The sequence below is a fragment of the Prionailurus viverrinus genome, chromosome X (genome assembly GCF_022837055.1).
Source record: "Prionailurus viverrinus isolate Anna chromosome X, UM_Priviv_1.0, whole genome shotgun sequence".
In the NCBI taxonomy this organism is placed as follows: Eukaryota; Metazoa; Chordata; class Mammalia; order Carnivora; family Felidae; genus Prionailurus; species Prionailurus viverrinus.
The window spans coordinates 85370958-85385217 of record NC_062579.1 but is presented as its reverse complement, the minus strand read 5'-3'; the positions used below and the strand labels follow the sequence as shown (position 1 = coordinate 85385217).

The following is a 14260-nucleotide window of genomic DNA, read 5'->3' as shown; positions in this document are numbered from 1 at the left end:
GGGGCACCTGATCCATGTCAGAGAGAAGAGAAGCTTTGGAGCAAAGGATGAGGCAGGTTTTCTTAATAGCCGGTCTAGAGTCAAACAACGCTTACTGGTTGGAAAGTTGCCTCGTATTGCTTTTGGAGAAAAAGTGACTGATCAGTGCTCACTCAGTGATAAGAATGGGGTGTGAGGGAGGAACCCCATATTTTATTCTGCACATTTTTCAACCCTGTGAACGGCTCATATTGATGCCCTATTAGACATCCTACATAGGTCGTAGGGGCACATCCTGTGACCCCCCCCCCCCAGTGAGCTCTCTTTCCTTCTTCTCCCTTGTAGGAGGGGCAGCCCCCTGAGTTGTCTTCCTTCTCCCTCACTCTCTGAAAACAACTTGCTTCCTGACCCTCTTGAGATACCATCTCCTTCCAGGCCTCTAGGCCAGTAAAGCCATTCCACCGGAAGCTGAGGATTCTCTGGGCAGCCTTGGTTTCATTCAGCCTTCCCTCCTGCCACTTGCTTCATGCTAGACGTCAAGAGTTGAAAGCTGTCTGATCAGGCTGCATTCGAGCTGCTGGAGCAGCCACCAGTTCATTTCTATGGCTCTTCCATTGCAGCCTAGAGACCATAGAAATCTGAATCAGGTGGAGGGAAGGGAAGATGGGGAAAATTCTGGAAAGCAGAATCCCAGAAGGACCTAAACGGTCCTGAGGAGAATAATGTTATCCAGAAGCAAAGGCCAAGTGGTACGTAAACGAGCCCTAGGACTGGCCAACCAGATGAAACTGGCCTACTTGCTAACTTTCTGCATTTGGTGCTATGACCCAACTCATCTCCCCATCCCTGCAGAGAAACCTGGGACCATGAGGAGCAGCCTGACCCTGGTGGGGACCCTCTGGGCCTTCCTGTCCCTTGGTACTGCTGTGGCCAGTTCTACCAGTTACTTCCTGCCTTACTGGCTCTTTGGATCCCAGCTGGGGAAGCCAGTGTCATTCAGCACATTCCGGAGGTGCAACTACCCCGTGCGGGGAGAGGGGCACAGTCTGATCATGGTGGAAGAGTGTGGGCGCTATGCCAGCTTCAGTGCCATCCCAAGCCTGGCCTGGCAGATGTGCACAGTGGTGACAGGTGCCGGCTGTGCTCTGCTGCTCCTCGTGGCACTGGCTGCTGTCCTGGGCTGCTGCATGGAGGGGCTCATCTCCAGAATGATGGGACGTTGCATGGGAGCAGCACAGTTCGTGGGAGGTAAGACTGTGTCACCGGGGCTGGGCAGGTTGTGGAGCTTGGCGGTGGGGGTGGGGGTGGGACGTGTTGCCTTACAGGGAAATCCACTCTCAGCCCCTCCTGTTTGTCCAACCCGAACGCTATGAACGTGGACTCCTTTGAAACACCCAGCCCAGGACTCCCCAGAGTGCAATCTATAGCAGGGTTTTACTCACAGCAAAACGGGCTAGTAGCAAAGTTGGTATCTGGGTTTTTTGTTTTTTGTTTTTTGTTTTTAGCCTCCATTTTCATCACCTTCTTCCGCCTGAGTAGTGCCCATTGAAGACTTTTATCCAGGTCCACTTTCCAGGGGCAGCAACATATACTCTAAATACACTTGATCTCCGAGAGCCTTGATCTCTGGTAGTGATCTCAAAGGGCAATGATCTGATAAACATGTACACACAAGTGCTAATTACTGACAAGTTTAATGTACAGCCTTCACCAAAAGAATATATCTCTAAAAGTGAAATGCTAAGTACCAGACAGACTGTAGGTCCCTGCTTATTTGCCCTATATCTAAGGCTAGCCCTATTTGGTAGCTGTTAACAGTCTATCCCAATTTCCTAAGGCCCTGACCCACCCTACTCATTTTTCCCCTCATTCAGTCTCCCTCTAAATTTAGTGCAGAAGACCTGGGGTGCTGGTAACGTGCAGATGGGCCAGGAAAGAGCAAAATGCAAATATGGCAGACTGCGGGAAGGCAATGGGGGCAGTTTAATTTGAACTATGCGAGAAGAAAAGGCAAGTGTAGACAGGCAAATGCATGTGTTATATTTTATACCTAAATGGGGCACTGGGAAAAAGTGCTGGTAGAACATCTTGCTGAAGTTTGTGGTTGTTGTTCATGAAGTTTTAGAATCATTATTCAAGTCATCATCATTATCACCTCCATTAGCAGCACAATGTGTGTGAATGGAGCCAAGAAACTTGGTTCCCACTTCTGGCTCTTACGCTAAGTTGCCCAGTGGCTGAGCAAGTGACAGTGACCTCTAGTATGCTCACCTCCCTTCCTTCCTTGAATTTGTTCGTTGGCAAGATGGCGCAGATGCTAAATTTCTTTATTCTCTCTAATGACTGTATTGAGATGGCCTTGGAGTAAGAGAATAGTGGTGAACAATGACACTGTTTCTCAACAGGAGCTATTCCCTCCTTGCCCTGGACGTTTGGTAATCTCTTTGAGACGCTTTTGATTATCACAACTTGGGGAGTGTGCTATTGACATCCAGTGGATAAAGATGTGGGATGATGTTAAATATCCCACAAGGCACAAAAACGCGACAGCTTCCAATTTCCAACAACAAAGAAGTATCCGGCACAAAATGACAATCATGCCAAGGTCGAGAAACCCTGAACTAACGCATCATGGTTTCCTGACCTGCTTATGAAAATTGCCAGTTTCTTTGTGTTGTTCCAGTTAAGGTGATATTTTCTGGTTCCCTCTTTCTTCAGACTCACTGTAAAAGTTTTAAATGTGAATTCACATTCTAGTCTCCCTTATTCCTGAAATTTTCCATTCTTTAGCTACTAATGGTTTTCTGGCCACATTGAAAGTCATTAGACTAGCTCCTTTCTTCCCCCTTGAAAACCATGGTACAGAACCAGTTACTAAGGCTGGTCTAAGCCAATGACTTTGTCTCCCTTTGGGGGCTCTATGGGTATCACAAGTAAACCTTAAATAGGCTCACTTTTCACCTGAATTCTTGGGCATGCTATAGATAGCTCAGCACTTTTATGGACACATTATTTCAGAAAATAACACTTAGCTGGCGGGAGAAAGGGACGGTCTTTACAACTTATATTTACATTCTCAGGGCCCAGTTCGGTGCCTGGCACAGACCAGGTCTTCAGTAACTGTAGAAGAATGAATACACAGCTATGGCAGTGTCTAGCATATCTTAGGATAAGTTGAACATGTGAGAGCTGGGTTCCTTCACATGCTATGCTTTTTGTTTCCCCCAGGGGACCTTAGCACCCTGAGTCCTTTTCTATTCTGATTTGAGAGTGACAGCTTAGCCTCACTTGAATTTCTAAGAGTTGCCAGCAGAGGGTGAGAGGGGCTAGTTGGTAGGAATCAGAAGGCAAGTAACAACAGCTTCCACCAGAGTCCAAGCATTATTAACAGTGGCTCCTACTCCCAGCTTACTTGGGCTTGACTGAGACTTTTACAAAAACCCTTATGTTTCTCCATATGATACATTTTAGTTGATCCCACTTCCGAGGTTTAGAAACTCAGAGGAAATTCTTGAGGAGGTATGTGGGTAGGTCATGGAATTTTATAACACACTCATGGACTGAGTGGGGAAGAACTTTGGCTGAGTGGCAGGTGTCATACATAAGAAGCAAAACATTAGTACTATTTTCCTCTTATGTGGTTCCTCATATAGAATGATTCCCCATTGACCCTTGCTCACAGGCATATGGTCACAGTATTTATACCTGGGTGAGGGTCTTTAAAGTTCAAAAATAAAATGCCATTTGACAGTAGTCATAGGAGTCAAGACCCAAGGCATGGTGGTTCAAGGTTTATCCTTGGTAAGTGAATGATACTGGACAGATGGCTAAATTTCCACAGCTCTCCCATCTGTAACACCAGCCAAATAAGGGTCATTTGTACCTCCTTTTTAAAATCCGGCACCTGTCAAGGTTACATCAGATGTGAGGGAATGGTGAAGACTGCTTGGATGCATCATATTTCCTAGGAGCCCCTTGGCACATGACCATCACCCAAGGGTCTCCAGAGATCTTGTATCTGACCCCTCGGAGATATGCTCTGTCAGTGTCAGGAAGCCAAGCCTGAACAGCATGTTTAGCACCACAGATAAAAGACACAAGAGAAAGAACTGTGGGGGTTAAGTTTAAGCTTGCTGTTCAGCTGAGGGGAATTGATTCTGTTGTTCCAGGCCTGCCTGCTTCTCGGCAGCTAGTGCATTAACCGAAATACAGCAGGGGGGTGGAGCCAATTTGTTTTAGGTCTGGTTGATCTCTGCCAGACCCCAAACCACTGAAGAGATGGAGTATCCATTAAGAACTACTCCCTCCCCCTGCCTGACTCTTGTTCCCCAGTTTGGCAGCTGCCCATGGAGATGAACAGTGGGAAGTGGGAGAGACAGGAAGAAATAAAGAGCTGCTGGCCTGAGTCAGACTTAGCAAGGTGACCTGATGGGGCCCTTGGGTCCCATTTGCTCCACCTGCAGCTGATCCAGCTGGACAAGCCTAGGGTCCAGGGAGCCTTCCACTGGGACCTCCATGCCCTGCTCCAACCGGTGAAGGAAACATCTGGCCAGGAGATTATTTCAACCCTGGGGATGCTGGGCTTTCCAAACAGCTGGCCCCCAGTCCCTGAGAACAAGGTCATTATTCACATTCCCCTGTGTATACATAGGCAAGATGCTTGTGAATTGTTCTCTATCTTCAGTGCGAGCTAAACAAAGAAGAAATAGTTGAGAAGTAAATATAAGGAACTTCTTGGCAGGGAAAAGTATAAGATCTTGGATCGGGTTACATGAGGGAGGCCAAGAATCTTTCTAGAGCAGGGAATGTATCAAGATCACCTGGAGGGCTTAAAAATATGTGGACTCCCCAACTCTCTCAACCTTCTTCCCATTCTGATTTACATAGCAACAGGTGGACGTCTGCGTGTTTTGAAAAATCTCCCCAGTGACTCTGATGTGTATGCTGTGTTCCTTTTTCCCAACGCAAGTGAGAACCACCACTCTGGACATTTTTTTTTTTTTTTTGGTTAAGGAGATATAATTCAACGTACCCAGATAGGCACCAGTGTTTCTTTCCACGTAAGGTCCTAATGTTACATGCTTCAAGCTCAGTGAAAACCGCCACTAGAGACAGATCACTGAGAACTTGAATCAAGGAAAGGGGGCTATTTTTCTAAAAATAAAACAAAACAAAAACAAAGTCAAAAACAAAACAAAAACAAAAACAAAACCCCATTATCTTCCCTGTAAACCATGCAATGCCTGGAAAAATCCCTCAAGTTTTACCAGGCATCATTTAATTTATCCTTACCATGATGAACGAGGATAAAAGTGGCTTTCTGCTTGGGAAAATAGTATTTAAAGAAGTTAACCTACTAGCAAATACTTAGGTACCCAATTGGAGCAGAGCAGAGAATATGGGTCAGGGCTCCTGACTCTCAGCCCTGGGCCTTATGCACTGGTGCTACTGATTTCTCCTTTTCCTCTTGAAGATGAAATGCTATCACAGTGTTTTTTTAGAGTGGCCCATGAACCGTTTGTTTAAGAATTACCTGGGGTGCTTGTTAGTGCCATTCTAAGCCTACTGAATCAGAACTGATGCCTTATACTCTGTGTTTTACACAGTCTCCTTAGGCTGATCTATTCTTGACAATATAGTATAAAATAGTTGAGATGTATGCACCGGTCAGCTTAAGAAATATGTTACCGATACAATTATAGTCTCCTTCATATCCGGATCATATTCCCTTGTTCCTACAGCAGAGGTAGCTATGATCTTTCATTTGTACACACCAAAATTTGAGAACCTCTGCTCAGGGTTGTTCATAATGTTTCTTTTTCCTAGAACTCCCTTTTCTTCCATCTCTGCCTGTAAACATCTGCCTCTTTCTCCAAGTTCAGGTCAGATGTAGCCTCTATGTGAAATCTCCCTTGATCTACCTTAAATATTTCTTGCAGAAGTAAACTTTCTTATAACTCCAAGAGAGAATATGGGGTCAAATGAATTAGAGAGTTGAGTGAGGAGCTCCCTGGGAAGGGAAAGCTAAGATTATAGCTAGAGGGCAGATTTATACATTTTCTAGTACGTTTGAGTTAAAGTTGCTACGAGAGCAATAAATTGAGCAAATTAATAACAAATTAACTCACACTGGACTTCTGCTCAGGTGGTAAATTCAAACTACCTAATAACCATATTTGGGTAGATATTTGGAGATGGGTGGAGAGTGCAACCAAATGGTTGCATCCTCAATATTTGCACTTGTGGATGGCGGAAGGGGTAGCAAAGGGGATTGGTAACACCCAGGGATGGGACTTTCTCTGCCCAGAGACGAAGGTTAGGCATCTGCCTAATGGAGAATGTGCAGTTAGAAGGAGGTTATATGACTATTGGGGTATGGGAAAGTAGTCATTCTGTCATCAAGGGAAGGTTGAGTGTAGCTGGGATGTAGCTGCAAGAAGGGTTCCACGTTCTGTCCGAGAAGGTGAGTGAGTCTGAGGGTTTGTATTGGTGTTGAGGTTGCCTGCCACAAGGGCTGAATAAAGTGTTCAACTCCAGGCCTCTGCTTGGTCAGAGAAGGGAATTCAGACTATAGCAACAAAGTTAGGAGAGGATATTTGGTATATTTTGGGATAGGGGATTCTTGTGGAAAGAACAGTCAAAGAAGGGAAACAAGATGGCAGCCCACTGGTCACTGTATAGTAGGGAAGTAAGGACGAGAACATACTCTCACATTCCCCTGTGTGTACATATGCAAGATGCCTGTGAATTGTTCTCTATTTTCAGTGAGAGCTAAACAAAGAAGAAATAGTTGAGAAGGAAATATAAGGAACTTCCTTCTTGGCAGGAAAAAGTATAAGATCCTTTCTAGAGACAGGTGAGAATAAGAAAGTACCCAGCTGAACAGAAGCAGTTGGGGCAGACTTTTCCAAGGGACGTATTTGGTTAGATAAAACCAGGAGTTAGCAATAACACATACAGAAGTGGGAGCCGGGGCTAGATCTCACACAGGGCTGGAGTTGGGATTTAAACTAGTTTTTTCTGGGGAGCCTGGGTGGCTCAGTCGGTTAAGCATCTGACTTCAGCCCAGGTCATGATCTCACAGTTTGTGAGTTCGAGCCCCGTGTTGGGCTGTGTGTTGACAGCTTAGAGCCTGGAGCCTGCTCTGGATTCTGTGTCTCCCTCCCTCTCTGACTCTACCCCACTCTCTCTCTCTCTCAAAGATAATTAAACATTAAACTAGTTTTTTCTGCCATCAGAGCAGCCCAGGAATATGCTGAATATGCTTTGTTCATCATTTAAAAGGCAGGAGGGAGGACAGAGGATAGGAAGAGTAGGAAGGCTGGTTGGGCAGAGTATGGGGCCACATGCACTGGGGCAGAACATATGTCTGGCCGAGATTTCTAGTCTCTGGCTTGGTGCCTGCAAAAAATTGCAGGATAACAACTCCAACCAGGCAGCTTTTGAATCGAGCCCTATTCAGTTTTTGACTTTTCAACTGGTTTTTCTTATGAGGACAAAGAGGTGAGAAAGAAATTAGCACAGAGAATATTATATGTGAGAAGTTGAGAGAGGAGTCATAGGGGGAGGCTGCTGTTTAATAATAATATTTTTTATTGAGCACTTTCTATATGCTAGATACTTTATGAGTATTACTTTTTGAAGCAGCCCTATAGGATAGAGTACTATTCTCATTTTAAAGATGAGATAACTGCACAGAGAGATTAAGTAACTTGCCGAAAGTCACACAGCCTCTAGGTGGCAGAGCTGAAATTTGAACGTAGATCTAGACTATAGAATCCATTCTCTCTCTCTCTCTTTTTTTTCCAGCTTCTTAAAATATAACGGACATAGGACACTGTAAGTTTGAGGTGTAAAATGTGATTTCATACACATACATATTGTGAAATGATTACCACAATAAGGTTAGATAACAATCTATCACCTCATTTCATTCCTTGTGTGTGTGTGTGTGGTGGAAACATCTAAGATCTAGTCTCTTAATAACTTTCAAGTATATATAATCCAGTATTGTTCTCTGAAGCCATTGTGTTGTACCATCTCTCTGGATCTAATGCCTATAAGATTCCTAGTGCTTGCTAGAGATATTGTTGTCAAAAGGCAGTCATTTCTGCATAGAAGGACAGAGCTTCTAAGGGTTGATGATCTCTCTGATTAGTGAGAAAAAGTGTTTCCAGTAACTGGCTATGTGACTATAGGTAAATCACTGTCCCTCTCTGAGTCTCAATATCCACATCTGTAATGGGGACGGATTGGAGTAGGTAATCTCCAGAGGCCTTTCCCTCTCTAGGATTCTATAGCTGTACCAGGTGTCTAGGATGATCTCCCATCCATGCTAAGAAGATCCCTTCAGAAGGCTTCCCCCTTGGGTAGTGTGGGCAAAGTAAGCTGTCTGTTAGGTACCCCGAGCATACTCTGAAACAGATGCATTTATTGGGCACTTATTATGTACCAGGTACCAAGGGTACATAGTCGAAGATAAATAAGGCCCCTCCCTTCAAGGAACACACACTTTTTTTTTTCTCAAAACATTTTATTAAGAATACATTCATTGGGAGTAGATTCCCATGGTTCATCACTTACACACAACACCCAGTGCTCATCCCAACAAGTGCCCTCCTCAATGCCCATCACCCATTTTCGCCTTCCCCTGCACCCCCAGCAACCCCCAGTTTGTTTTCTGTATTTAAGAGTCTCTTATGGTCTGACTCCCTCTCAGTTTGTAACTATTTTTCCTTTCCTTCCCTTCCCTCATGGTCTCCTGTTAAGTTTCTCAAATTCCACCTATGAGCAAGAACATATGATGCCTGTCTTTCTCTGACTGACTTATTTCACTTAGCATCATACCCTCCAGAAGGAACACACACTTTAGTGAGGGAAGCAGACCACAATCAGTTGTAAAAGATATGTATCACAGGATATTTCAGTCACGGGAGTAAGCACAAGGTGCTGTGGGAACAGAGGGGAGGAAAATGTTAACTTAGGCTGGGGGCGGGGCACCTGGGGGATTGTGAGAAAGGCTTCCTGGAGGAGATAGTTCCTGACCCAAGCTTCTCACCACGGTAAGGTCTGAGGAACAAGAGAGGGCTGAAGAAGTTCCACCCTCTTCAGCCATGGCAAGACAGACACTCGGCCAGCACTTGTTCTTGCTTGAGCACTCAGAGCTCATGCCAGTCCCAGGGCTTTGAAGGTGGAGGTTAGAAAGCTGAACTGCTGTTCTTTCATAAACGTGTGTTCTTTTCTTCCTAGTTTATGTGGAAAAGCTCACTTTTTAGTAACTCTTCTCTCAAAGGATAAGTACCAGGGGCAGGAAAAGGCTTAGGATCCGTTTCCCATTTTGTCTTTAACCCATTGTGCACACTCTGAGCTCCATATTCTGGCTGATACCTCTTCATATCACAGGGTTTCAGTTCATCTGTGGTAAAAACAAATGAACACGATGAAGGAATCCCTAAACAAATAGGAGTGTTGTTCCATTGCTACTGGATAAATTCCAGAGCTTAGGAAGACCTTTGAGTGACCAGTTTCGTTTCCTTTAAGACTACGAGACAGATAAGAATGCCTTCTAATTTTAAGCATTCCACTGAAGAGAATTTCTAACCTTAATTGGTCATTCTTTTAGTTTCTAAACCCTCTCTTACTGTTAGAAAGTTATCTCAGTTTTCCTATTTAAACTCTTCTTGCTACCTCATCTTTTTCTCTGGATTCATCTTAAGGCAGAGTGGACTTATTAGCTTCTCAGCGTGTACGTGGAATCTTCCTCAGCGGGGAAAGGGAGGTGCAGGGGAGGCCAGCAGTCCCTGGAGTAGCCTGCCTTTCACTGTCCAGCCGAGCCCTAGAGCTCTGGAACCTATAAATATGCCATTCATTCATCATTGATCAAAGCCCTGCTCCGTGGAGGTTCTGTGTTATTAGTTTCTGCATTTATATTTCTGGCACATGACCTTCCCATAACCTTTGGTATGGCACCCAGGTATAGTGTTCTTGTAATTAGGCTCTCTTGGTCGCAAGTAGAAGAGCCTCACTTGAGCTCTCTCACTAAAAAGGGAGTTGATTATAACACAAGGAAAGTGGAACTGGAAAGCCATTGGGAAGGACTGGATTTTTCTCTAGCTCTTTCAGGGGAAGTGTGGAGTTCTTCGCCATGGCGTGTCTGCTTCACGCTGCTGTATTCTCTCTCTCTCTAGGAATCAGTTTGCTCAGCCTACCCAGAGTTGATGTCTATTCATAACTCTGGATTAAACTTGGCTTCAGCTTGACACACACTTGGTTCTACGTCTTAGGGTGTTTCTTCCCTAACCTTTGCCCCATCTGCTAACTCCCTCAGCATCTCTGTTTCTGGATTAAAATGTCCAGAAGGAAGAATCAGGCCCAGCTTATGTCTTCATGCCAGAATATGAGGTCACCCGTCATTGAGCAGCCAATGAATTTGGTTGTTTTTGTGTTAGCCTTCATGTGTAGTCCACCGCAACGTCACCAAAGACATGAGGGAGGAAGAGGTCATAGGTTATAAAATGTAAACCTGGGCAGTAAGGAAGAGCTGAGGATCATGTAGTTTCCTTAGAAGGAAGTATCAGCAAGCAGACCCAGATTTGTATCTCTGGTCAGAAGAGTAAGGTTATTGCTAAGATCCCATAGTTTCTCTGTAGTGACCAAATAACCTAAACAAAATGGATGCGAAGATGGGGGGCACAGCGGAAGGTATCGGAAGCCAAATAAAGGAGAGATGCTTAGCATAAAGCTGGAACCATTTCTCAGAATGAGACAGTATTTCTGGAAGAAGGAGTGTGGTGCCCTCCTCACCAGGAGAAGCCTACCCAATGTGTATGCTTTCTGTAGATATCGGTCTGGCAGCTGAGTCTAAGTGATAGAAACCATGACCTACCTTTAACCATCAAGGACCCATCTGACTCTTAGAAAAGGCTGAGTTTTAGGAAAGAGTAACATTCTCTACATTGTTGTCTTTTGAAAATCAGACCAAGATAGAAGAAGAGTCCGACTGGAGAGGCCAAGTTAGCTTTGTGGGTCATCGTCAAAAACATTTTGCCTGTAAAAAGTACACCGGCCTGTCTTAATTCCTAATACTGCCTTTTCTTTAGAAGTTGTTCCCTCTACTATCTACTGCAGCTCACTACTTGTGGCATGGCCAAGAAATCCTGTTGAGTTGGTAGTGTCACAGACATTTAAGGTTAAAGGGGAAAGATAAACTCTGGGAACAAGAGGCAGAGTTGGAGCTGAGCTAATCCAGAGAGAAATTTGGGGTGAGAGAAGACTTGTTACATTTTTTTCTACCTATGTGTATGCTTTTCTTTCCAGGGTTGCTGATAAGCTCAGGCTGTGCATTATACCCCTTAGGATGGAATAGCCCGGAGATAATGCAAACATGTGGGAATGTCTCCAATCAATTTCAGTTAGGTAAGGTGGTCTGGGCAGGATGGCAGTGATGGTTCTTTTGGGAACCTGGTTTTCCAAGCGCTTTACTTCTTGGAGGGGAGTCTTCTTGCTAATGGTGCTTGCCTGAGTCTCTGTCATCATGTTAGCTTGTGGGGAGTGGTGGCTTGGCTAGATTCATTTGGCCTTGATAACTCACAAAGGTGGGACATAAATTTCTCTTTTTCGGTTATGTCTCTCTACATCCTTTATGCGCTTTTACCCAGAGTCCTGTGACCAGTTTGGGGAAGCCCTATCTACAGGGGGATTTCAAATGTTTAGAAACTGATGATCTGTCATTCTCTGAAAAAAATCCCAGTTTCTATTACTCTTTCCTTTCCAGGCACTGATTTCCAAATATAAATCAACACTATCTCTTCTCACTCTCTATGAAGGATATAACAAGAGGTAATCTGGTTTACATCAAGCATTAGGAGCCTAGATTAAATATTGGGAATTGTTACTCACATTGTTACATTGTTAGTGGTACGTTAATGGCAAGAGCTGTCAAATATTAGAATGGGTGGCAGAGTAATTCTGGACTCTTCTATGGCTGCCAATTCTCACTGAGAATGACAAGTTCACTAATGTGAATTGGGACTAGATTAGACTCTAATTGAAAGACGTCAAAGTATTTTCCCAATATACTATCGTGGAAGAGAGTAGAAGGGGAAATGTCTAGGGTTCTTTGAGTATTCTCAATTGTTTTTTGAGTCTCCTCTGATTCATTTTTGGAGAAAGGAGTTGTTCACTATAGAAGTATAGCATGAGGGAAGGGCTATATAGAAGATGTGACAAATGTGGGCCCTGGAATGTCTAGTGTTACTGGCTCAGGGATGAGCTGACTGGCAAATATAATAATTTTGCCATAGGTGAAGGAATGAGTACATATTTGGGGGTGGGTTCGGAAGAAAAACGAAGCAAGCCACTATTCCAGCTAGCTGGGATAGAGACAGTTAAAGATTTAGTACATTTCTCCCATTTGGTTGTTGGATATATAATTCTACTTTTTAAAATAATGGCTTTATTGATATACAACCCACATGCCATAAAGTCTGCCATTTTAAAGCGTACGATTAGTGGTTTTAAGTACATTCACAAATTTGTGCAATCATCACCACTATCTAATTCCAGAATATTTTCATAACCCCCCAAAGAAACCCCTTACCCATAAGTAGTCACTCCCCATTCCTCCCTGCATCGAGCGCCCCCCCCCCCCCCGCAACCACTTTCAATACAGATTTGCCTATTCTGGAAATTTCATATAAACGGAATCATATAATATGTGGTTTTTACGTCTAGCTTCTTTTACTTAGCATGTTCGTCCATGTTGTAACATGTATCAGTACTTCTGTTTTTCAATATGAAAGAGTTCCAATTTCCCAGCATCTTCACCAATACTTGTTTACTTGTTTTCCATTAATTGTTTAATGTTTATTTATTTTTGAGACAGAGACAGAGAGAGACAGAGCATGAGCAGGGGAGGGGCAGAGAGAGAGGGAGACACAGAATCTGAAGCAGGCTCCAGGCTCTGAGCCATCAGCACAGAGATCGACACAGGGCTAAAACTCATGAACTGCAAGATCATGACCTGAGACAAAGTCCAACGATTCACCAACTGAGACAACCAGGTGCCCCTGTTTTCCATTTTTAAAAGTCATAGCTATCCCAGGGGGTGTGAAGTGGTATCTCAATGTGATTTGAATTTGCATTTCCCTGATAACTGATGATGATGAGCTTCTTTTCACTTACTGATTGGACATATCCTTCCTATATCTTCCTTGGCGAAATGTCTATTCAAATTATTTGCCTATTTTTGACCGGGTCATTTGCCTTTTTTGTTATTGTTGTTGAGTTGTGAGAGTTCTTTATGTATTCTGGACACCAGACCCTTTTCAGGTATATGATTTGCAAGTTTCCCATTCTGTGCGTTATATTTTACTTTACTGATGATGTCCTTTGAAGTACAAAGTTATTTAATTTTGATGAAACCCACATTTATCTATTTTTCTTTTGTTTCTTGTGCTTTTGGTGTCATATCTAAGAATATATTGCCAAACCCAAGGTCATGAAGACTGTTTGGGCTATTCTGGATCTCTTGCATTTCTATGTAAATTTTAGATTCAGCTTGTCAGTTTCTGCACAACAGCCAGCTGGGATTTTGATAGAGATTGTGTTGAATCTGTACATCAGTTTGGAGAGTATTGCTACTTCCACAATGTTAAGTTTTCCAATCCAAGAACACACAAGATGATGTTCCACTGAGTTAGATCATCTTTAATTTTTTTCAGTGAAATTTTGTAGTTTTCAATATACAAGTCTCACTTCTTTTATTAAATATGTTCTGAAGTATTTTGTTGTTTTTGATAATATTATACATAGAATTGTCTTCTTAATTTTATATTTGGATTGTTCATTGTTAAAGTGTATAGAAATACAGATGGTTTTTCTATATTGACCTTGTATCCATCAAGCTTTCTGAACTCTTTTATTAACTCTAATGATTTTTTTTTGGTAGAGTTCTTAGGATTTTCTACATATACGATCCTGTCATCTGAGAATAGAGAGAGTTTTACTTCTTCTTTTCCAATCTGGGTGTCTTTTATTTCTTTTCATTATCTAATTGTCTTGCCTAGAACCTCCACAACAATGTTGAATAGAACTGGTGAGAGCAAACATTATTGGCTTACCCCTCACCTTAGGGGTAAAGGGTCCAGTTTTCCACCACTAAATATTGATGTTAACTATTGGTTTTTTTCATACGGCTTTTATTAGGTTGAGAAAGTTCTCTTTTATCTATTCCCAGTATGTTAAGTGGATTAATCATGCAAGTGTGATGGATTTTGTCAAA

The 14260-nt window shown here is 43.2% G+C and overlaps 1 protein-coding gene across 1 annotated transcript in view; it reads left to right on the top strand.

The window, feature by feature from the left end:
* The first annotated feature begins 845 nt into the window (after positions 1–845).
* LHFPL1 (LHFPL tetraspan subfamily member 1) overlaps positions 846–14260 on the top strand; it is a 39165-nt gene continuing 25750 nt past the window's right edge. Inside the window, exons 1-2 of the mRNA XM_047844666.1 lie at positions 846–1227; positions 11296–11394. Of these exons, the coding sequence (XP_047700622.1) occupies positions 846–1227; positions 11296–11394 (481 nt within the window). The remainder of the gene's footprint in view (positions 1228–11295; positions 11395–14260) is intronic.